Below are 23,991 nucleotides of genomic sequence, written 5' to 3'. Positions count from 1 at the left end.
AAAGGACTTCTGACCGAGCTGAGCTTTTCTGCTAACCCCACACGGCGGAGGCGGCGGGCCCGGTGCGCCCGAAGGTTTCTCGCAGGACGGCCAGGAGAGGCGGCCAGCCTGCAAGTCCTCTGCCATCACTTTGAAGTCCTTTTCCAAGCTGCCTGTGACCCAGCTGGACTCAAACTAGGAACATCTGACAGACAAGAGTCTTACTTGCCCCAATGTCACGGCAACAGGCTCTCCCGGCCGCTCGGTGCCTGGAGCCCAGACCAGAGTCACCAGACACGGACAGAGGCTCCGGGAACACGCACACGGGGAGGCGCTCAGCACCGGGGCTCACCCTCTGGCAGGAGGTTCTGGGCCAACGTGGGCAAGGACACCGGGCCCGGGTAGCGGCGGACGGGCCCCCCGGGCTGGCGGCGGCACCCGGCTCTCACCTGCATGCCACAGACCCTGACGCCCAGCGTGGCCGACGTGCTCTGCTCGCACTTGCGCATCTGCCGGGCAGCCTTCTCGGCGGACGCGTCGTCGCCGTGCTGCCGGGTGCCCATCTTCAGGTCCAGCACGCACGGGCACTTGAAGTGGTGCACCACGTTCTCCAGCAGGAGGAACTCTGCGCCAAGGTCAAGGGAACGACGGCAGGCTTTCTGTACGAGGGCCCCTCGGCCCGTCGGCTGCAGGCACCTCCCAGCTCACGCGTGGACTCCACAGCACTGGCTCCCCTCTCCTACCTAACTGCTTATGCCCTGGCCAGCGTGGCTCCGTGGTAGAGCGTGGCCCCCGCACCCAAGGCTCTCAGGTTTGATTCCTGGTCAAGGGCACGTACCTGGGCTGCAGGTTCGATCCCCGGCCACAGCCGGGGTGCGTGTGGGAGGCAACCAATGGATGTCTGTCTCTCTCCCCCCTCCCCTCCCTTCCACTCTCTCAACATCAATGGGAGAAATATCCTTGGGTGAGGATTAACCAAAAAATAAAATAAAAATTTTATTGTGGTGAAATACACATGACATACCATTTGCTGCTTTAACTATTTTAGGTGTGACCTCAGCGGCCTTCCGTAGAGTCCCATTATTGTGCGCCATCACCACCCGCTGCCTCCAGAACTTCCCAGACTGCACCCAGAAGCGGCGGCACCGTCACTACCTCCCTGCACCCCCCCTCAGCTCTGCTCCCACTCTTCCTCCTGGCTCTCCGGTCTGCCTGCTCATGTCGTGGAGTCACAGAGCCCCTGTTCCCTGTCTGGCTATGTCACTTAGCAAAGGGTCTTCGAGGCGCCTCCACCCTGCAGCTAACACAATGCCACTGCTTTTACGGGAGGAACCCCCGCTGTGTCTGTGCCACCTCTGCTGCAGTCGCCATTTCTCATCGTTAGGTGTGTCCTGCGGGCACGTACAAGCTAAAGGGGACTCTGCAGGCTCACCCACATCCCTGCACCGCCAGAAGCCAGCCGCGCCCCCGCCCCGGCCGCCAGGGCCTCGCCGGGCCTGAGACCTAAGGAGACATGGCCGTGGCGCCACCATGAAGATGAGAAACCGGATTAACACCCCCAACAGGAGTCCTGAGAAGAAGCTGGGTGAAAGCTCCATCCGGCCGTTTTCTGACTTAACTTCAAACCCGGGGGCTGTACATCTAAAACGCATCCCTTGGTACTTCCAGGGCCTTCTGCTCCAACAGCCCTGTGGCCTGGACTCCTGTCATTTCTGCCCCGTCTTCAGCCAAACCTGCTGTCTGCGGCACCTTCCCTTAGATCCACCCCGAGGCCATGCTGCTCAGCGTTTCAGAGAGAGGCGGTTGGAGATTCCGCTTACCAGTCCCCGGAAGCAGAGAGCAGCACGCTCCGCAGGGAGGAGGAAGAGAAGGCAGGGCCTAGGGAAGGGAGATGGGACCAGAGGACCCGAGCAGGAGGCCTGGCGTGGCACTGCGGGCACCTGACGGGGCAGCCGGTCCCGGGCGCGGCAGCAAGGATACTGTAGAGCTTCCGGTCCTTGGACTCAGAGCGCATGCGGCTCAGCTGCTGCTTGTGGCAGCGCAGGCTCCAGGGGTTGTGGCTGATCTTCTCGGAGCTCAGGCCGCTGTTGCCATCCAGCATCTGGAAAGGGACGTCCGAGTGGCTGTGCAGCTCCGCCTTCGGGCTCTTTGCCTCCTGGGAGCTGAGGAGAGGACAGACACAAGTGTCACTGCACGGGGGGCGGCCTCACCTGCCCCCACCCCGCCTGCTGTGGCGCACGGGCCCCGGGTACGAGCACCTGAGTCAATGGCCTTCCCGTGTCTCTAAAAAGGTCTGGGAAATCTCCTTTGCTTTAAACTGGGTGATGGAGACACCGCTTCTCACCCACTGGGAGGGAAGGCTGCTCTCTAACACGGACCCGGAGGGGAGCAGGGAAGACGCCGGCCCCTGCTCCGCTGCAGGAACGGGAAATGGGGCAGCCGCTGTGCGACAAGTTCGCCACGGAATATTCTCACGTGGTGCGGCCGTTCCACCGCGGCCTGTGCCTGCAGAACCCACACGGAAGCTCGGATACGTGAGTCACGTTCACGGCGCACAGTGAACAGGAGTGGAAGCAGCCGTGCCGTCAGTGGCTGGATGGCCTATCCACGCAGCGGACATTACTGGCTATAAAAAGGCGTGAAATAAAAACTGAAAAAAAGCCCGGCCGGCGTGGCTCAGTGGTTGAGCGTTGACCTAGGAACCAGGAGGTCACGGTTCGGTTCCCAGTCGGGGCACATGTCCAGGTTGCAGGCTTGATCCCCATTGGGGGGGCATGCAGGAGGCAGCCGATCCATGATTCTCTCTCATCATGGATGTTTCTCTCTCTCTCTCCCCCTCTCCTAAATCAATAAAAATAAATATATTTTTTAAAAAAAGGCGTGAAATGCTCACACAGGTACAAGCTGGAGGAACCCTGAGAACAGTTTGCTAAGTGAGATAAGCCACACACAAAAGGAGAACTACTGTGTGACCCGCTCATGTGAGGGAGTCCCAGTCCACAGGGAGGAAGCAGACGGTGGCTGCCAGGTGGGGTGGGGGGTGGGGTGGGGGGTGGGGGGACTGGAGCGAACAGTGGGTGAGCAGACTGCAGCGCCCCTGAGGCGGCGAGGTGGCTCTGCGGTGGGCAGCGGTGATGGCCGCACACCGTGGGAATGTCCTGATGCCACTCACTGCATGCAGGGAGGGTGAAAGCAGCGAGTTTAGTTATGTGCATTTTACCACCATTTTAAACATCCAAAAACTGATGAGTGCGTGGTTTCACACTTAGAACAGGGGAACAGGGATGCCACGTCAAGGACACGGGTGACCATCCTTTCGACTGCAGAGTCTGCGGCATCGATGGCAGACTCTTTCTTTAAAACCCCGCACGGAAGCCCTGTGGCATCACACCCCGAATGGCGAATGGCGGGCGCCCCCATCGGGCGGAAGAGGAAACGTCTTCGCGGAGAAGAGCAGGCCAGGGCAGGGGGAGGAAGCAGGCCGCCAGCGAGGAGGGCACTCCCTTCCTCAAGGCCGCCAGGCCGCACAGGGCTTTTGGGGAGAAGACGCCGCCAACGGAAAGTATCAGGACGTGCCCACGGCCTCACGCAAGGCTTTGCTGGGGTGACCGCAGGTGCGCGGAGCAGAGCCACGCGGAGCAGAGCCACGCGGAGCAGATCCCAGAGCCGCGCGGAGCAGACCACACGGGGCGGCGGCTACAGCAACGTCAATGTCACTGTCCTCTCCTGAGCCGCTGACGACCCCAAAGGTGCCGGCAGAGATCTGGTCCTTTAACTGGAAGCGGGGAGCCCGCCAGTCCCCTCAGCATGACGGAAGTCCCCTTTTCTTCTGGGGGGGCACCGGCTGAGGCCATTCGTGGGTGCCTTTCTGTGATCCCCTTTCAGAGCCACTAAGCTGGCATCTGTGCCAACCAGCCCCGCACCCTCGAAGTCTCCGCGGGGAGGTGACACACGGGACAGGTCGCCCTACAGGGGTGGCCCAACACCAACAGCCACTGCCCCCAACCCGACCCTACTGCCCGTGAGCATCCAGTGGCAGGACCCGCGATGCCGGGAGTGGGGTGCTGCCCCCTACCTCTCAGTGGTCTCGAAGGGCAGGCCGGCCTTCTCCTCCTTGTGGTCGCTGCCGCTGCCTGACCGGTGCAGGCTCCGGCGGGAGTGCTTGCGCCGCGGCTGCTCCCGCTCTGGCGTGTCATCCTGCTCCACCGCCTCGCTTTCCACGTACGGGTAGGCCACTAAGTTGATGTAACCATCACTGTCCCCCTCAAAACAGACAGACACCACCCCTGTTGGAAAACAGGCAGCCGTCAACGAAGGTCACACCGAGATCGGCACACACCGCCCTGAGGCAGCCACCCGTCCAGAGCCGCTTCCCAGCCACGCCCCAGGCCGCTCCTCGCCTTGATCTTGGGTCACCTGTAGTTCCCACTCTTATCTGGAGCTCTCACTGGCAACTGGTGACTTCTGTGCCGCTCAAGAGAACGTGCCCCTCGGTGACACCTCCACCCGACATCATCTAACCCTCTACTGATTTATTTTATTTTAAAAAACATAATTTTTACTGATTTCAGAGAGGAAGGGAGGGGGGAGAGAGCTAGGACATCAATGATGAGAGAGAACCACTGATCGGCTGCCTCCTGCACCCCCGCCCCCGCCCCGGGATCGAACCCGCCACCCGGGCATGTGCCCTGACCGGGAATTGAACCGCGACTTCCTGGTTCAGAGGTCGAGGCTGAACCCGAGCCCCCGCCCCCCGGGTGGAAACCATTCTTTCTACAACCCTCTACATCTCCCAGCTCCTGGCTGGCCCCCCCTGGGCCACGTCCTCAGTAAGCCCCAAGGAAGGGGGCTCAGAAGTCGGTTTCCGAGTCCTTAGTGCACTCCAGCAGCATGGGCCCGGGGCCTCGCTGCCGCAGCCGGAAGCACCCCCTCCCTCCCCTGGGCCGGAAGGTGCGCCTCGCCTCCCAGCAAGCTCCCCCTGACCCCGCACGGCCTCCAGGAACCCCAATGCTGCCCCTCGATGAGCCCGAGACCTAAAGACCTCGCTGCGGCTTTGGGATTGAATCTGCGGCTTTGGGATTGAATCTGCGTAACAACACGACCGAGCTGCTCGGAGACAACAGGGACCCAGGCCACCAGGGACGCACCTTTGTACTCGGGGGTGAACTCCTTCATCTCGGGCGGGAGGGACTCGTAGAAGCGCTGCTCGCGGGAGATGAGGGGCTTGCACACCGTGTGGTCGTCGTAGCGCATCATGCTGCTGTGGCCGCCCACCTGGTGGATGAAGGGCTCCAGGAGCACCCCGCGGTCTCCGGCCAGACTCGCGCTCTTGCCGTACTGCCCCACTTCCATGGTTTGACAAACACACATCGCGTTGGGGGCCCGCTGCGCACCGGGGGCAGAGGATGGGGCTCATGGGCCACCGCGGGACGGCTGGGCGGAGGTCCTGCGAGCGGGAGCGGGAGCGGAGCGCAGGTCAGCGTCTGCGCGGAGAGGAAGAGGGAAGAGGGAGTCAAAGCGCCGGACGAGCTCGTGCCCCTCGGTGCCCGCTGGGGAGTCAGGGCCGGGCCTGCGGGGTGTCCGCTCGGGAGTCAGAGCGGGGCCTGTGGGGTGTCTGATGGGGAGTCAGAGCCGGGCCTGCGGGGTGCCCGCTGGGGAGTCAGGGCCGGTGCCCGCTGGGGAGTCAGGGCCGGTGCCCGCTGGGGAGTCAGAGCCGGGCCTGCGGGGTGCCCGCTGGGGAGTCAGAGCCGGGCCTGCGGGGTGCCCGCTGGGGAGTCAGAGCAGGGCCTGCGGGGTGTCCACTGGGGAGTCAGAGCCGGGCCTGCGGGGTGCCCGCTGGGGAGTCAGAGCCGGGCCTGCGGGGTGCCCGCTGAAGAGTCAGGGCCAGGCCTGCAGGGTGTCTGCTGGGGAGTCAGAGCCGGGCCTGTGGGGTGTCTGTTGGGGAGTCAGAGCCGGGCCTGCGGGGTGTCTGTTGGGGAGTCAGAGCCGGGCCTGCGGGATGTCTGCTGGGGAGTTAGAGCCGGGCCTGCGGGGTGTCTGCTCGGGAGTCAGAGCTGGGCCTGCGGGGTGCAGGCCCCACATGTGCGTGCGCCACGGCAGCCGGTGAGCTGCTAGCTGAGGTGCCATGCTGGCCTCTTCCAGCTACTCTTATGCACAAATGCCCACACTCTCTCCCTCTGCCGGTTCCCAGGCCCTTCCAGGCTCTCAAAAAGATTTGGTTTCAGAGCTGCAAAGTGTTACAGCATCAGGGAAGCAGCTGTCCCTGTTCGTTCACAGAGACGCGTTTAGGGCAAAACCCAGAAGCAACACCAGCTCCTTCCGTCAGACTTCCCACCACGGCCAGCACTGGGGAGGGCCCCGACTCAAAGGGAGGCCTTCTGCCCCAGCGAGCAGGTCACTCCGGACTCCCGACTTCCCTGCGGAGGCGCCAAGCGCAGGCGGGAAGCCACTCCTGGGTGAGCTGTGGGACCACAAAAACGTCTTGCTTTTCCCAAAGGAACTCGGGCTTCAGAGCTCATCAAGGTCGGACATGGCCAGCACCCCGGGCCCTCCTTTCCGCTGACTTTATACCAACCGGTCGGACAAGGAAGAGCTCTTGGTCTTCAAAGACCCTCCTTGCAACGTCAATTTTCTCTCAAGCAAGTTAAAGCACTGGGCACCTTCCTTACTACTGAATGTATTGTTATTATTTTTAAAAAATATATTCTTACTGACTTCAGAGAGGAAGGGAGAGGGAGAGAGAGAGAAACATCAATGATGAGAGAGGGTCATTGATTGGCTGCCTCCTGCACGCCCCCACACCGGGGATCGAGCCCGCAACCCCGGCATGTGCCCTTGACCAGAATCAAATCTGGGACCTTTCAGTCCACAGGCAGATGCTCTATCCGCTGAGCCACACCAGCCAGGGCCTGAATATATTTTTCAAGCTAGGAAGGTACCGGCAAGACTACACCTGAAAAGTTCAAGACTGAGAAATAGAGTATTTGTAGGGCAGGAAGATGGTTTTACCTGCAGGAGTCAAATCAATTATTTTTCCTGAACCTCATCCTGATGTGCAAAACGGGCTACACACCAACACTGCTGCAAAACTCTTAACCCGAAGCTGCCAGGAAACTCTGTTCCACCTCACCGCTATCCACAAGAAGACGCCGCGCCCGCGCCCCGCGCCCCGCGCCCCCCCACTCCGCCCGGCAGACCAGCAGAGCTTCGAGGCAACGCGTCTTCGCTTGGCCTTCTACTTTCTAGGTCTCCTCCAGGACCGGACCCCACGTCCCCTAGCCGGGGTCCTGGACACACCGCGTGGCTCCCAAGGCAGCCTGTGCTGACTCTCAACAGCACTGCGCTGCCGTCTATTTCCTCGTCTGTCACCACCACCAACCACTCTCTCATCTCCATCCAGGGCCCACGGTCGTTCCTGGCACAAAGTAAGTGCTAAAACGAAGGTTTGCTGGACTGAATTAAATAACTGCAGAAGACCCTAATGAATAAAAGCACATTATGGGCGTGAAAGGAACCTCACAGTGGCAAAAGGACTCAATCCACGTCTTATGTTTAGGACATATGAATCATCGACTGGGTCAAGTCATTTCAGCCACAACGTGATTTCATCAAAACCCCACTTACTCTTGTTCAAAGCGTCTGTGTGGCAAAGGAAGGCCTGGCCGGGTGCCATACTTCGCCCCGACTCACCCCCTGCACACAGCCAACAGGCAGACACAGCACACGAGGGCCCCGACTCACCCCCTGCACACAGCCAACAACAGGTAGACACAGCACACGAGGGAGGGCCCCGACTAACCCCCTGCACACAGCCAACAACAGGTAGACACAGCACACGAGGGCCCCGACTCACCCCCTGCACACAGCCAACAGGTAGACACAGCACACGAGGGCCCCGACTCACCCCCTGCACACAGCCAACAGGCAGACACAGCACACGAGGGCCCCGACTCACCCCCTGCACACAGCCAACAACAGGCAGACACAGCACACGAGGGCCCCGACTCACCCCCTGCACACAGCCAACAGGTAGACACAGCACACGAGGGCCCCGACTCACCCCCTGCACACAGCCAACAGGAAGACACAGCACACGAGGGCCCCGTCTCACCCCCTGCACACAGCCAACAGGAAGACACAGCACACGAGGGCCCCGACTCACCCCCTGCACACAGCCAACAGGTAGACACAGCACACGAGGGCCCCGACTCACCCCCTGCACACAGCCAACAGGCAGACACAGCACACGAGGGCCCCGACTCACCCCCTGCACACAGCCAACAACAACAGGTACAACACAGCACACGAGGGCCCCGACTCACCCCCTGCACACAGCCAACAGCAGGTAGACACAGCACACGAGGGCCCCGACTCACCCCCTGCACACAGCCAACAGGTAAGACACAGCACACGAGGGCCCCGACTCACCCCCTGCACACAGCCGACAACAGGTATGACACAGCACACGAGGGCCCCGACTCACCCCCTGCACACAGCCGACAACAGGTAGACACAGCACACGAGGACCCCGACTCACCCCCTGCACACAGCCAACAGGCAGACACAGCACACGAGGACCCCGACTCACCCCCTGCACACAGCCGACAACAGGTAGACACAGCACACGAGGACCCTGACTCACCCCCTGCACACAGCCGACAACAGGTAGACACAGCACACGAGGACCCTGACTCACCCCCTGCACACAGCCGACAACAGGTAGACACAGCACACGAGGGCCGGGACGGGGAGTCAGAGGACGTGACTTCTCAGCTCAAAGCCCTGCAGTCTCGCCCCATCTCAGCCAACGTCCAAGTCAAGCCCCTAGCAGAGCCTGCAAGATCCCACGAGCCTGTGGTCCTCCCACCCGTCCTCTCCCTCCGCTTCCTAGCCTCCCCCTGCACAGCACCTCACTAGGCACGCCGGCTGGCACACGGGCATACTCTGCCCCCGGTGGCCTTTGCACCTGCCTTTCCTTCTGCCTGGACCGCTCTTCCCCCGATACCCACACGGTAACTCATTCGCTTCCTTCAGGAGTACCGAAAGGAGTATCAGCTCAAATGTCTTTAAGTTTAAACTGCAAACCCACGTGGACTCTCGGTCCCCCTTAATCTGCTCCACTTTTCCTTCTTTTTCGAGGTACTTACCCTCTTCTGACACAGTATATATTTTATTCAGCGATAACGTGTTTGTTTTTATTATGATGTCAACTCCGTGAAGGAAAGACTGTCCGTTTAGGTCCCTCATGTTACCCTAAATGGCCGTAGTGTCTGGCACATGGCAGCCACACCATGGAACAGCTGAAGAAATGACTGTATGCACATGGTGTCTGTTACACATGTGTACGGTAGGGTGGTAAGTATGTAACATGTGGAAAAGTGTTTGTGAAGGACGAGTTCTTTCTTTCCTTTATTGTCCTATTAGGGTTGTAAATAAAAACTGTTTCCAGGCTAATCGAGGGCCGAGACCAGAACAGAGAGGTGGCTTTACAGAGGACAAGGCATGTTGGCCACAGGACAGAATTCCAAATCGTCACACAAAGAAAAGGCAAAATTCTGCATCTGGACTCTAAACAGATGATCATGAAGGAAAAGGGCTGTAACTGCACCTGGACAAGAGTAACAGCTGCAACTAAACAAAACACGGAAGGGAAAGCCTACGAGGAGGATCAGGGCAGTGTTATTAACGAGACAAAAGAGACCAAGGGGAAGCAGGCAAACCGATCACCTCAGTAACAAAGGGTGAACCACCCCAACGCATTCCAACCCAACTCAGAAATACAGTAAGTTTGTTTGTTTAATCCAGGGGTCCTCAAACTTTAAACAGGGGGCCAGTGCCCTGTCCCTCAGACCGTGGGAGGGCCGGACTGTAGTTTTAAAAAAAAACTATGAACCAATTCCTATGCGCACTGCAGGCCTGGGACGCGTCCGCTGCTAAGCAGGACAGGCAGCGGCACCCGGCGGGCCGGATACATGTCCTCGGCGGGCCGCATGTGGCCGGCGGGCCGTAGTTTGAGGACGCCTGGTAATCCAACACCAGAGCGAGCCTAGAAGGGGCCATGATCAAAAGCCTGCGAGAGCAGCTGATGAGCCCGGAGCGAGCGAGGTCAGGGCTGTTTCAGCACCAGGAGGCCCAGCTCCACAGCAGACAACACCTGGGCACCTGCTCCTCAGGGACAGGCTCACGCAACATGCAGGCCCGCGAACACGCACTCGGAGAAGTCTGGTTAGAACTCCAAATTCGGTGGCCAACGGATTTTTATAACTCAAATCAACCACGTGAGTTTGACATGCAATCTTTTTATAAAGGGAAGCACCCTTGGTGCCTTCACATTCCACAGGGATGTTTGAAAATTTAAGGCCCTGACCGGTGTGGCTCAGTGGATAGGGCGTCGGCCTGCGGACTGAAGGGTCCCAGGTTCGATTCCGGTCAGGGGCATGGACCTTGGTTGCGGGCACATCCCCAGTAGGGGGTGTGCAGGAGGCAGCTGATCGATGTTTCTCTCTCATCGATGTTTCTAACTCTATCCCTCTCCCTTCCTCTCTGTAAAAAAATCAATAAAATATATTTTAAAAAAAGAAATGGTTTGTAACTCCAATATTTCTACTACCTCTTCTGAAGTTAAATACACCCAATTAAGTGCTAAAAGCATAACAATATCATGCCCTTTAAAAATCATACAAAATGGCCGAAACCGGTTTGGCTCAGTGGATAGAGCGTCGGCCTATGGACTAAACGGTCCTGGGTTCGATTCCGGTCAAGGGCATGTACCTTGGTTGCAGGCACATCCTCAGTGGGAGGTGTGCAGGAGGCAACTGATCGATGTTTCTAGCTCTCTATCCCTCTCCCTTCCTCTCTGTGAAATATCAATAAAATATATAAAAAAAGAATTAAAAAAAAATCATACAAAATGTATCTCAGTTTTTTAAAATTTAAATTTACACTTAGTCAGGAACGCTCAGTAAAATTCTGGCAGTAATGTATCTTCGTTTGTTGTCTACTCTCTGATATAACCCAAGGTCAAAATCGCCAAATCACTCGGCTAAAAAGCACACAAAGGGCCAGTAAGTCATTCTAACAGAAAAGACCGCCGCCCAACGCTGGGCTGTACAGTTCTGGACTTTGGAAGCGAATTTCAGAAACATCTAGACCAGGGGTGGGCAAACTTTCTGACTCGAGGGCCACAATGGGTTCTTAAACTGGACCGGAGGGCCGGAACAAAAGCATGGATGGAGTGTTTGTGTGAACTAATATAAATTCAAAGTAAAGGAGCGGAGGGGAGAGCAAGAGAACCGGATAGAACAGCCGGATCCGGCCCGCGGGCCGTAGTTTGCCCACGGCTGCTCTAGACCCTGACAGGAAAGACAGCGAGCACCCTTCAAGTCAGGGCGCGCACCGGCCGCAGCAGGACGAACGGAAGGCTGGCTGTGCTCCAGGGCAGCCGCTGCCACCCGGGGCCCGCGGACCGCTGGTGGCCCTGAGGCCCGGAAGGCTGGTGACCGCCGCTCTACAGCCCATGAGCGAGAGCCCGGTGCCTCCCGAAGCCACGTCCACGCTGGCTTCCCCACGAGGCTGTGGGCCTGGTCGGCAGGCAGCTCAGGGGGCGGAGCCCACCTTCCCCACCGGGGACCGGACTGTTGGAAGCAGGTGCTCACACACTTCTCCTGTGAGAACGGAAACAGGAGGGATGTTTTCAGAGGAGGAAGGGCTGCCACCTGGAGCCTGCCCTTCCCATCTACCAGGCCTGCACGCCCCTCACCTAGAAACCAGAGGTGTGTGCAGAGGCCTAGAGCAACGGGGCTTGAAACAGAGACGGGAAGGGCTAAAGGCGTCTATCCTGTTTGTCCTCGGAGAAGAGGTGAAGAACTGTTTCGACTCCTGGGTCCTCTCCAGGATCAAGGGGCAGTGACACCCTCCTGAGAACACCAGGCTGGAGCAAGCAGGGAGCGAGGAGGGGTGGGGAGCAGGGAGCGGGGAGCGAGGAGGGATGGGAAGCGGGGAGCGAGGAGGGATGGGGAGCGAGGAGGGATGGAGAGCGGGGAGCGAGGAGGGATGGGGAGCGGGGAGCGAGGAGGGATGGGGAGCGGGGAGCGAGGAGGGATGGGGAGCGGGGAGCGAGGAGGGATGGGGAGCGGGGAGCGAGGAGGGATGGGAAGTGGGGAGCGAGGAGGGATGGGGAGCGGGGAGCGAGGAGGGATGGGAAGTGGGGAGCGAGGAGGGATGGGGAGCGGGGAGCGAGGAGGGATGGGAAGTGGGGAGCGAGGAGGGATGGGGAGCGGGGAGCGAGGAGGGATGGGAAGTGGGGAGCGAGGAGGGATGGGGAGCTGGCAGGAGGCCTGAGGTGCCAGCCCACCAAGAAATGGCCGGAACAGAATTAACTGAGGACAGAGCAAAGCTAGAATCCAGTGAACCCCTTTCCTGTTTTTACTGGACTTATAAAAATAAGAAACCTGTGCTTCCACACACACACACACACACGCGCACACACACACACACACACACGCACACACACCTATTTTAGCCAAGATCCTGTTGAATATCTTTCCCAGCTGTGCTGGAATGAGTGGGAAAGGGGAGGACTGAGGCCCCAGTGATACAGGGGAAACCAAACGAGGAGACCAAAGGGAGGAGGAACACAGGTGCCCTCCCTTCCTGCCTGAAGTGCTGTCCGCTCACGGCTGAGCGGGATGGACCCGAACCAGGAGCCACAGGACACTGTGCTGTGACCAACCACCTCCAGTGAGCCACACCCGAGTCAGGGAGTCTCAGCCCGTTTCCAGTGACTCCCCACGGTCAAACCCAGGAAGCACGTGGCGAGGAGACACGGTTCTCAGAGGAACAGAAAACCACGGGACACTTACAATGGGACTGTCTGGCCCTGGCCGGTGTAGCTCAGTGGGTTGGGCATGTCCATGCACACCAGGGTTGCCAGTTTGACTCCCAGGCAGAGCACATGCTGGGTTTGGGGCTCAATCCCCAGGAGGGGGGCATATTAGAGGCAGCTGTTCTCTGTTCCACTCTCATCCATGTTCTCCCTCTCCCTCTCTCTACAAATCAATTTAAAAAAATGTTTAGCCCAGCTGGTGTGGCTCAGTGGTTGAGCACTGACCTATGAACCAGGAGGTCAAGGTTCAATTCCCAGTCAGGACACATGCCTGGGTTGCAGGCTGGATCCCTAGCGGGGCGTGTGCAGGAGGCAGTCAATCCATGATTCTTTCTCATCATGGATGTTTCTATCTCTCCTTCTCCCTTCCTCTCTGAAACACACACACACACACACACACACACACACACACACACACAGAGACCCAGTGCATGAAATTTGTGCACAGGCAGGGTCCCTAGTGGCTGCTGGCTGGGGCTTTCCTTTGCTCTGCACCACCCCCTGGTGGTCAGCGCACGTCATAGTGGGCAGTCAAACTCCTGGTAGGTCGAACTCCCAAGGGGACAATTTGCATATTAGCCTTTTATCATATAGGACAGTGGTCAGCAAACCGTGGCTCGCAAGCCACGTGTGGCTCTTTGGCCCCTTGCGTGTGGCTCTTCCACAAAATACCACATGCAGGCACACACATACAGTGCGACTGAAACTTCATGGCGCAGAAGTCGGTTTTCGGCCTGGGCGAGTCTATTTTGAAGAAGTGGCATTAGAACACTCAAGGGGCCAAAGAGCCGCATGTGGCTAGAAGCCGCGGTTTGCCGACCACTGATATAGGATATACACACACACACACACACACACACACACACACACACGTATATATATATAATCTTTTTAAAAGATGAAACTGTCTAAGATGCCCAAATACAGAATGGGGAACATCGTGGCCTCCGTATCTCGTACTGCCCACCCCAGTGGAGACCCCCAACTGAAAGAAGCTTCGGCACAAGTGAGAGGAAGATGCGAAGGGACAGGACCAGGCCTGCTCTCCCCATCCAGGCTCCTGCTGGGGCTGGTGAGCTGCTCCCTTTCTTCCCTCCGTCCCCGTGCAGCTCAGCTGAGCGGAAGCAGAGCTCAGGAGGGAGGCTGCGGCCTGAGGCCCAGGTGAGCTCCCTGCAGGGACTGGGAACCGGAGGGCACCTCCTACGTGGCACTCCCCTCACCACCACATGGTTGCAGTAGAGGCTGCTCCGTCTCAGCACAGAAACAAACGAACATAATTCTCGTCGCTCACCCGATGTCACGTAGCTGTCACTCTGGGCTGGTCACTGGAGGCCGTTCCTAGTACCGATCGGCGGCCTGAGCCAGTGCTCACCACGTGGCGCTGTGAGGGGCACACGCGGACAGGAGCCCCCCCAAACCTAGGAGAGGCGGAGCTAACCCTCTGGCCACAGCACGGAGCTTGTCAGCTGAGCTGGAGGCCTCCTTTATTTTATTTTATTTTATTTATTTATTTTTTAAATATATTTTATTGCTTTTTTACAGAGGAAGGAAGAGGGATAGAGAGTTAGAAACATCGATGAGAGAGAAACATCCATCAGCTGCCTCCTGCACACTCCCCACCGGGGATGTGCCCGCAACCAAGGTACATGCCCTTGACCGGAATCGAACGCAGGACCCCTCAGTCCGCAGGCCGACGCTCTATCCACTGAGCCAAACCGGTTTCGGCTGGAGGCCTCCTTTGGACCCCCTCGCACGAAAGATTCCCGCCTTAAAGCATGGGGCTCTCCGGATGAAGGAACGGTGGAACCAGGAAATAGCGCCCCCTTTCCTGTGTCTCAATGACATCACAGAGCCGCTGGGACGCCAGGGGGTTCACATAACTGAGTCTGGACTATTTGACAAGGGCCACCAAGAGGCAGCGCGCACAGCAGGTATGGCCCGACCCAGAGCACTCTCCCTGCGCAGGGAAGCCACGCGCTTACCCGTCCTGACACTACACCACGCTGCAGACGGTCTGAAAACACGACCGAAGACCGATTCCAGACGTGGGCGCTGCCTGCGCTCGGCTGTAGCCGGGGACGTAACCAAGTGTCCACAGCAAAAGCAGCTCCTCGAAGCTTTGCTCTTCGGGGACCGCCTGCTGCTCCTCGCGGGGCCGAGGCCACTCAGGTTCTCTCCTGCGAGGCTGTGTTCTTGGTCTCCTCGGCTCCTGCCTCCTGCGAGACCTTCCCCCTCCAGGGCCAGACAGCAAGGTTCTTTATACTGTCAGCCATTCAGAAAGCCAGGCAGGGGACCGCAGGCGGGCCCTCCACAGCCCCACACACAATGACATGGGCATCCCTCCCGCACGCAGATGGGGGTCTCATTAGAGGGCGCCCAGAAGCACGTGAGCAGCAAGCAGCTAGTGAATGTGGGAGCTGTAACAGGAGGTGAACGACCTGTTTAACGCCTCACAAACCACAAGAGAGTTTAACTGCTTCAAGCAGATTAGATTACCGCTATGTTCTACCCTCGTAAAACGCCAGAATCCCCACAGTTAAGCACCTTTAAGTGGTAGACAAACACTTACACCTACTTCACAGACAACCAGCGTTCGGAGATGGGGACTCGCTTTCTACCACAAACCCATCGACGCCGCCCCCTTAGGAAAGTGTGTGACTGATGTCCTCACAGCGGCATCATTCCTCAGGGTAGCTCCAAGCCTCTTCCTTCTCGCGCCTCCTTCCTGACCCTCCTGTGACATAACAACGGAAAAGACACTCAGGGGGTGAGCGTCCACCTAGGAACCAGGAGGTCACGTTCGATTCCCGGTCAGGGCACAGGCCCGATCCCCAGTGGGGGGCGTGCAGGAGGCAGCGATCATGATTCTCTCTCATCATGGATGTTTCTCCCTCTCCCTTCGTCTCTGAAACCACTAAAAACACAGCCATATTGTTAAAAGGAGCTGAAAGCTCTCAGGGTTCTGGGGGTCAGGCACACACGTGACCACGTCAGCGGTAAGGGCAGTCCCCGCGGGCTCCGGAGGGGGTGACGGCGCGCACAGCTGGCTCTCGGGAAGCCCGCAGCCCGGAGAAACAGGACAAGCCCTCAAACCACACCTCACCCACACCGACCCACGGCAAGTGTGCAATCTGAAGAGCCTTCCAGCTATTAAGAAGTTCATCAAAAACCTTTCCAAAGAGCACTCCCGACACAGGTGGTTTCACTAGTGAATTCTTCCCAACATTTTAAAGAAACAGCACTAACAGTGTACAATTTTTTTCAGAAAACAGAGAGAGAAAAACCACTTTCAAAGTTGTTTATGAATTCAGGTAGCCCTGATAACAAAATCTAAAAAGGAAACTTAGCATAAAAGAGAGAAATGAAAAAACTATAGACCAATATCCTTCATGAATGAAGACACAAAAATCCTTTAAAATGTTTAGCAAAACAAATCCGATGACATAGAAGAAACAATACACGACAATACGGGAATGCAAGGTGGACTCGACCTCTAAGACGGAGCCAATGTACTCACCGTATTAACAGGAGGAAAACCGTCAACAGCGCTCTCCTCCCTCATCCCAGGAGGGCACTGCCACAGGGGCCTCGGGTAACTGTGCCGGGACCTGCCAGGGCGGCTCCAGACTCTGCACCAGGCAGCCAGCCGCCTCTCCTCCAAGACGCGGTCGGTCGCCGCAGCTCGGGCCGCTCTCGGGGGAGGTCTGGGTCAGCCCCGGAGGTAGCGGCTGCTCCGGGGAGCAGATGCTGTTCCTGTTGTTCGGAGTTCCCGCTACCTTACAGCCAATCTCTCGTCACGCCAATAGCCTCTTTCAGTTAACAATTCTTTCAGTTAAACTTACCCATTCTGATTATTGTGCGTTTTCAGTTTCCTCAAATGTAAAATGAATGGACTGTACTAGTCTCATAGGGCTGTTAACAAAATTCCTGGGGAGTACGATTAGGGGGTGGAGGAAAAGAGAAAGCACTCATGGACAGACAATAGGGTGACTCAGGGTGGGGGGCGAAGATGGAAGAGGGTATGGGGGGATAAATGGTGAAGGAAAAATAAAATAAAGGGGGGGGGGAGAAATTCCTTCTCATCCACTTAGATGTTCAGGAGAAAAACATGCAGACCAGAAAATCCAGGTCCCAACAGAGTAAGAGGAATATGATGTATTGGTTCCCTTCCCCAAAAAACTTAAACCATAAATAAAATATAGACACTTAAAAATTGTAATAAAATGCCCTCTAAAACAGCAGTATTTAAAGAATCATTTTCTCACTTCAACAAATTTCCACATGAAATTTTTATTCATTTAAACCTCTACCTTACTTTCCATCCAAAAAATATCTTAGCAGCTTCATAAGAATCAATTAAATTATTTAAGAGACTTGGAAAGTTTTTTTTTTTAATATTTTATTGATTTTTTACAGAGAGGAAGGGAGAGGGAGAGAGAGTTAGAAACATTGATGAGAAGGAAACATCGATCAGCTGCCTCCTCCACATCCCCCACTGGGGATGTGCCCGCAACCAAGGTACATGCCCTTGACCGGAATCGAACCTGGGACCCTTCAGTCCGCAGGCCGACGCTCTATCCACTGAGCCACACCGGCCAGGGCAGATTTGGGAAGTTTTAAAGGAGAATTCTGATAACCCAGTTCTACAAAGAGCCCAGTGGCCACTGAACGCTGGTCCAAGAAGCCCGAGATGGACAGAAGGCCACATGCCAGGCAGAGCTCTGAGCAGGCAGAGTGTGCCAACGGCTGTCGCCGGGAAGGGGTCTAAGGGATCACTATTCACCACCGAAAGCACTGCTTGCTGCTCCCCGCGTCACAAGCCAGCACACTAGCCGGCACCCCGCTGGCGCTAGTGTTCCAATACACACACGGGGGAGCATCAGACATGAAGGCCAAGCCTTAAAAAGCTACCTGGGAATCAAACTGTCGAGTCCCCAAACGTGCTCCACACGACCCGCAGTCTGAAGAGGGCGCACCGCCGTGGGACGGGGCCTGGACCCTGCCCAGGCACAGCCCACCGGGGCCGGGCTCAATGCGACACGAAGGATGGGTTTTGTGAGCCCTGTGCATGCCGAGGAGCCTGCTGGCCTGCATCAACCAACAGAATTCCAGATACATGACAGGACGAAGTCAATTTTACAGCAAACAGACCCCCAACCCAGACGCTTGTGTGTACTGCGACAGTCCCGGGCTACCTCAACTCCCAGCCTCAACAGAACACCCAGCAGTTCTCGCCTCTGACGCCTGGCGGATGGAAAACGCAGCCGGGACCGGAGGACCACGAGGGAAGAAGAAGAACAGAACCGGCCCGAGCCCACAGGCCCGCTCTTCAGCTTTCCCTGAACCAGTGCCCCCTCCGATCCAGCCTGCGAGTCAGCAGCTCCACTCTCAGCTGGGTTTGGAGAAGGAAACAGTGCACACACAGACCTGTGCAAGAACACTTACTGCATCTCCATCCCGAACGGCCGAACACCAGACACCACCCCAACGCCCATCAGCCAACGGGCAGCGTGAACAACAGGACTGAGCGGTGAAAAGAGCAGGCACAACCGAATGCCCGAACCTCGAACAAGCAGCCCGAGACAGACGCGCAGAAGTCACCTCCCGGGACCTGGAGGAGTGCTGTTCCGAGTCGCTGCGCACACCGAGGACCGGCACTGCCCGCTGCGCCTGCGGGAGATGCGGGCTGTCCCTGAGCCGCTGGCCACTTCTGTATCCAATCAATACCTAACCTCCCAGAACGACTCCCACACAAGACCGCCTCTCAGGCACAGCTCCTTTACAGACGCCAACGCCGACCTCACAGCCGCCGGCCCCACAGCTGATGCCCGAGCACACGGAGCCAACGCGTGTTCCCAGCGAGGCACAGCTTGCGCTTGGGAAGATTAGGCAGCACGCACTCCAGCACAGGCTCGGGAGCCATTTCAGGCGACAAGTTCACCCACGAAAAGTGCGAAGTATGGAGAACCGTGGCACTCCAGGCATCGCTGGAGGACCCTTGTAATGGCATCAGGGCTGACACCGCGGACAGCATCCCCTTGGCCCACCTCGGCTGGGAGCAGGCACAGCAGGCAAGTCCAAACTTTGCCATTTCCAGTAGACAGTTTTCTTGGACCAGTGAAATGGCTCAAACTTTGGCCTAGCTGGTGTTGCTCAGTGGATAGAGCGTCGGCCTGGTGACTGAAGGGTCCCAGGTCAGATTCCGGTCAAGGTCACAGGCCCTGGTTGCGGGTTCGGTCCCCAGTGTGGGGTGTGCAGGAGGCAGCCAATCAATGATTCTCTCTCATCATTGATGTTTCTCTCTATCCCGCTCCCTTCCGCTCTGAAATCAATAAAAATGTATTTTTTTAAAACGGCTCAAATTTTAATTCACTGCCAATTTTAAAATTTGGGAAATTTCACATAGAAACCTGGATTTCCGGTTTTCTTAAAAAGAAAGTCACAAGCCCTAACCGGTGTGGCTCAGTGGATAGCGCGTCGGCCTGGGGACTCAAGGGTCCCAGGTTCGATTCCGGCCAAGGGCATGTACCTTGGTTGCGGGCACATCCCCAGTGGGGGGTGTGTAGGAGGCAGCTGATCGATGTTTCTCTCTCATCGATGTTTCTAACTCTCTTTCCCTCTCCCTTCCTCTCTGTAAAAAGTCAATAAAATATATTTAAAAAAAAAAAAAAGGAAGTCAAAAGATCTGATAGCACAAGAGGCTGGAACTGAGCGACAGGGCCCTTTCAGACAGGGTCTGTGCCCGTTAGCTCTCCGAGCGCCCGCCACGCCCCGCTGCCCTCACCCTGCCCCCCTCTCACTGCCAGCGCCCTGGGTGCAGATGCATCACGGGCCCACCAGGTGCTTCTAACGTGGCGCTGGCTGCTGAAGGCACACATCAGGATGCACACGGTCTCATTTTTATAAAAACTGTAAGGCAGGAAAAAAGCCTGGACATACACTAAACCCACCAGCGAAGTTACGGGTGCTCCTCTGTTTTGTTACTCATGTTCTCTCTTTCCAAATTAGTGAACATACATTGCTTATATGAAAGCCGTGTTTTCATAACCGCTTTGAGGTAATCCCTCCCATTTACAGTGTACAATTTAATGGTTTTAGCATATTCGCAAAGATGTGCAACCATCGCTATTTTAGAGCAAACCCGTTAGCTACATTCCCCTCATCCACCCCAGCCCTGAACCACACCGATCTACTTCCTGGGTTTAGAAATGTGCCTCTTCTGGACATTTCACATAAACACTCACATATCATGTGATCTTGTGTGCTTGGTGTCTTTCACTTAAGCATGATTTTTTCAGGTTCACCCATGTTGCAGTATGTGTCAGCACTATTCTTTTTTATTGCTACATACTACTCCGTTTTACGTACACACATTTCCTTTTCCCATGAGCAGCTGACAAATATGTAAGTCGTTTCTCCCTGTGGCTATCATGAACACACTGCTGTGCACACACACACACACACACGCAGGTTGTGTGTGGACACGTTTGCCTCTCTCCTGGGGAATAATTAGGAGTGGGACTGCTGGGTCACAGAGTAACACCACATTTAACCCTTTAAAGAACTGCCAGGTTCCTTTCCAAGTGGCGGCATCATTTTACGTCCCCACCAGCTGTGTGCGGAGGCTCTGCTCTGATTTCTTCGCCCTCACCAACGCCTGTCGTGGCTGATTTTTTGGTTACAGAGTTGGTTGTAAGTGTTCATTCAATCGTAACGTGCCCAGATTTTCTTATGGGCTTCAAGGCGCTCTCCTTTTCTGGTATCAAATTTTAGACCTGAAAAGAGCCGGTCCGCGCCCGCTCCAGCCTGCACTGCACAGCGGCGGTCAGCAGCAGCTTCTGAGCGCCCGACCAACAGACCCCCCAACAGGGATCCAGCACGAGAGTGAACACGCGACCCGTCAGATCGATTGTAATGCCTCCTTCCTAAACGCAGCTTCCGGGGGGTCCTGATCACCTTTCACTACAGAACCGAGAGGTTTCCGTTTTCTCACTCAGAATCCACTGCTCGCATCCTGCTGCCGTCAGGGAAGAGACAGGAATCTGATTTAAAATCAGGGCAAGAGCACGGATCCACGGGGACAAGCTCCCTCACCCCACGCCAGAGACAGCGCAGCCTTCCCCGGCCCTGCCCACCGGTCCTGGGGCTCAGGGCGCAGGGGGAGAGAGCAAGCAGCAAAGACGGCTGATGCGTTCGTTCATTCGCAGCGGCCAAGAAGAGAGCCTAGGAATCTCAGCACCCAGTGCCACTGCTCACCAACACGTCTTCCAAGAGTCCAAACGGGCACCTCAGGAAGGGGGTGGGCCCCAGCCACTCCTGAGATGCGGAGTTCCTGTCTTCAGGCCTCAGTTCGGCCAGTCCTCGGCACTGAGGATGGCCCCATCGCCGCCAGAGTCACCTGTCCACCATTTCAAGCAGGGCAGGGAGTGGAGCTCCAGGGCCCCCCAGCCCCCACTTCCACCTGCCCATCCCCTCCGTTCTGTTGAATTACGGAGGGTATTCCCAACTCGGATAAACTGAGTACATTTTTGTAAATATTTGGTCCTCATCTACTACATGCAGGTGCACAAAGACACAAAAATACCGTCTCTGTAGTAAAGGGGTTAAGACTTATCAGAGGAAACAAAAAACTATTTTTAAAAGAGCAAATCCTATTTTGTGCTTGTACAGGGGCGATGCTGCTGCTGCAGCTCAGAGGGAGCGGAGCACCCCCAGGGGCTGGATGTTTGCGGAGGGTTTCAGAGGCAGGAGGGCCCCAGCTGGCTGCTAGAGAAAAGAGCCGCGAGGCTGAAGGAACAGGGCATCCCAAAGGGTGCAGACCTCACTGGATCCAGCTGGTGATCTGTGTAGAGGAATCACTAACGTGTGTGGAATGTGTAGTGAACGGTCTGATTAGCGGGATTAGGCAGGCTAAGCCCTGGAGGGGTGGGCGGAGGCCAGCGGGCCAGCGGGACCCTGAGCCCACATCAGGCCGTCAGTCTCATCCCACACACCTGTCACACACCTGCGGCAGTTCCTCACTTCAGAGCAGCATCTCCGGTCGTGCAGTGTGTCTGTTGCTCAGTTACAAGCGCTGGCGTTTCCAGGCGAATGACAGGAAGACAAGGAAGCTTCCGTGGACAGAGGGGCTGCTATTTTATAACAACGTTCTTACTTATTTGCCATTAAAGCTGCCGAGCGCTGAGGTGCTGCCGTTAGCCACCTTGGGGTAATACCATACCGACTCAAGCATCACACATACTCAGGAGGTCGTAAAAGCATTCAACACAGGCAATCAAAGTTCCTGGGTATTTTATAATTTCCTTGGGCGGCAGTTCTAACATAGGGTTACACCATGGATGGACTTTAAAGGGCCCTTGAACCCGTAAAATTATAAGCAAAAGTTAGTGTTGAAAAATCTGTCACTCGCTACATCTCAGAAAGGCCCTAAACAGGCTATGAGCCTAACGTGGGGTTATTTTAACAGAAAACAGCAATAATTTAACCATGTGGCTGCCTTACAGTTCTCAAGGACGCGTTACATCAGAGGGTGGGGGGAGTTGGTTAGCTTGGGACAATATTGAGAAGCTTCTAATATTTTAGTATCTCCCTCCTTTCCTATCAAGAACTGCCCAAGGCAGCTGACCAAACAGTCTCTCTCATCATTGATGTTTCTCTCTCTCCCCCTCTCCCTTCCTCTCGGAAACCAATAAAAATATATATATATATAGTTAATAAAAAAAAAAAAAAAAGAACTGCTCATGGAACTGGTCAAAACTCATTCAAGATTCAAAAAAATGACTGGAGGGAAGGCAATGAAATAAATAAACAAAAGACTACTCAACCCCTCCCCCCCCACGGGAGGCTCTCCAGACCAGGAGAGGGTTTCCAACAAATTAAACCTGAAGGTGACAAGGCCCTGACCCGAGGCTCCAAGGATTGCTGCCTGCCTTCGTGGCGGCCTCGTGCAGGCTTTCTACGTGACCACATGCAGGGCGCCTGTGCGGGAGGCCAGGGAACCGCCGGGAGCGAGAAGGGTGCTCCCGCACCCGGAACTCTCCTGCGCCCCAGCCCCGGGTCGCCAGCCCTCCCACCCTCGCGGGAAGAGGGCCTGAGGGTCGGCTTCCACTGGGCAGGATACATGTCGTCGGTTAAAAGTTAATTTGGCAATCCCAAACCACGCGTAACGACAAAAAAAAAAAAAAAAAGTTGCATCTCTTTTTCTGATCCTAACACCTTCCTACGTTTCCTGGGTCCCATCACCTCGCAGAACCTCCCTCGCAGGGAACACGAACGCAGGCTGCTACCACCGCGCTGCCCTCCGAGAGCAAGCGGAGGGAGACCGCCACAACTCCAAGAAGGGGGGTCGGAAACCGGAGAAATCGTGTCCCCACACCAGTCGGGCATCGTGGGCATCTAACCAGGCCCGCTGGGGAGAAGCGCACGCTGAGCTCCGAGGAGCACGGGAGGCAGCGGCGGGCACGGGGCCTTGGGCCTTCCCGACCCCAGGGCCGCGGCACCGGCCTGCCTGGCGCGCGGGGCGTGCGCGGGGCTGAGTCTCGAGCCGCCTGCAACCCCCTCGCAGGAGCGACATGGAAGCAAGAGGAAGGGGATTTCCCGCCCGGGAGCGACCCCACGCCCCGGAGGGCATCGGGCTGGCATCAGGCTGGCACCGGGCACGGGTCCGCGCTGCGGCTCCGCGGCGCCCAGGGCTTCGCTCCGAGACGCCGGTTTCCCGCTCCCCCGCGGCCGTCCCCCGAGCGCGGGGCTCTCGGACCTCCACCCCGAGGCTGTCCCCAGGCCGGGCGCCAGCATCGGGGAGGCTCCGCGGGCGGCCGGCGGGACGCTCAAGAGATGCTGCGCCGACATCCCAGCCCTGCGCGCGCCCTCTCCGACCCGCGCCCGCCGCTGCCCGCCCCGCGGCCGTCAGGCCGGTCCATCCGTCCGGGTCCTGTCACTCACCGGCCCGGCCCGGGCAGCGGGCGCCCACGGCTCCCCACGGGAGCTGGGCCCCCCGGGCCTCCAGGTTTCTGCCCGCCCCTGGCAGGCAGCGCAGGCGGCTGAGCCCCGCAGCAGCGGCCCCGCACCGGCCGCTCGGTCCAGCTCCCGGCGCTGCCCACTGGGTAGGATCAACAACAAGATGGCGGCCA

General features: G+C 57.2%; 1 protein-coding gene across 1 annotated transcript in view; it reads right to left on the bottom strand.

The window, feature by feature from the left end:
* Positions 1–23,991, bottom strand: part of IP6K1 (inositol hexakisphosphate kinase 1) — a 27,325-nt gene extending 3,334 nt beyond the window's left edge. The window contains exons 1-5 of the mRNA XM_080674596.1: positions 23,804–23,991; positions 5,127–5,462; positions 4,055–4,265; positions 1,960–2,141; positions 429–604 (exon numbers count right to left, since the gene is read on the bottom strand). Coding sequence (XP_080530722.1) covers positions 429–604; positions 1,960–2,141; positions 4,055–4,265; positions 5,127–5,349 — 792 coding nt within the window. The 5' untranslated portion in view covers positions 5,350–5,462; positions 23,804–23,991. The remainder of the gene's footprint in view (positions 1–428; positions 605–1,959; positions 2,142–4,054; positions 4,266–5,126; positions 5,463–23,803) is intronic.

Source organism: Plecotus auritus, assembly GCF_963455305.1.
Source record: "Plecotus auritus genome assembly, chromosome: 6".
NCBI lineage: Eukaryota > Metazoa > Chordata > Mammalia > Chiroptera > Vespertilionidae > Plecotus > Plecotus auritus.
Note: the sequence above shows the minus strand (reverse complement) of the source record. Positions and strands in the feature narration are given on the sequence as shown.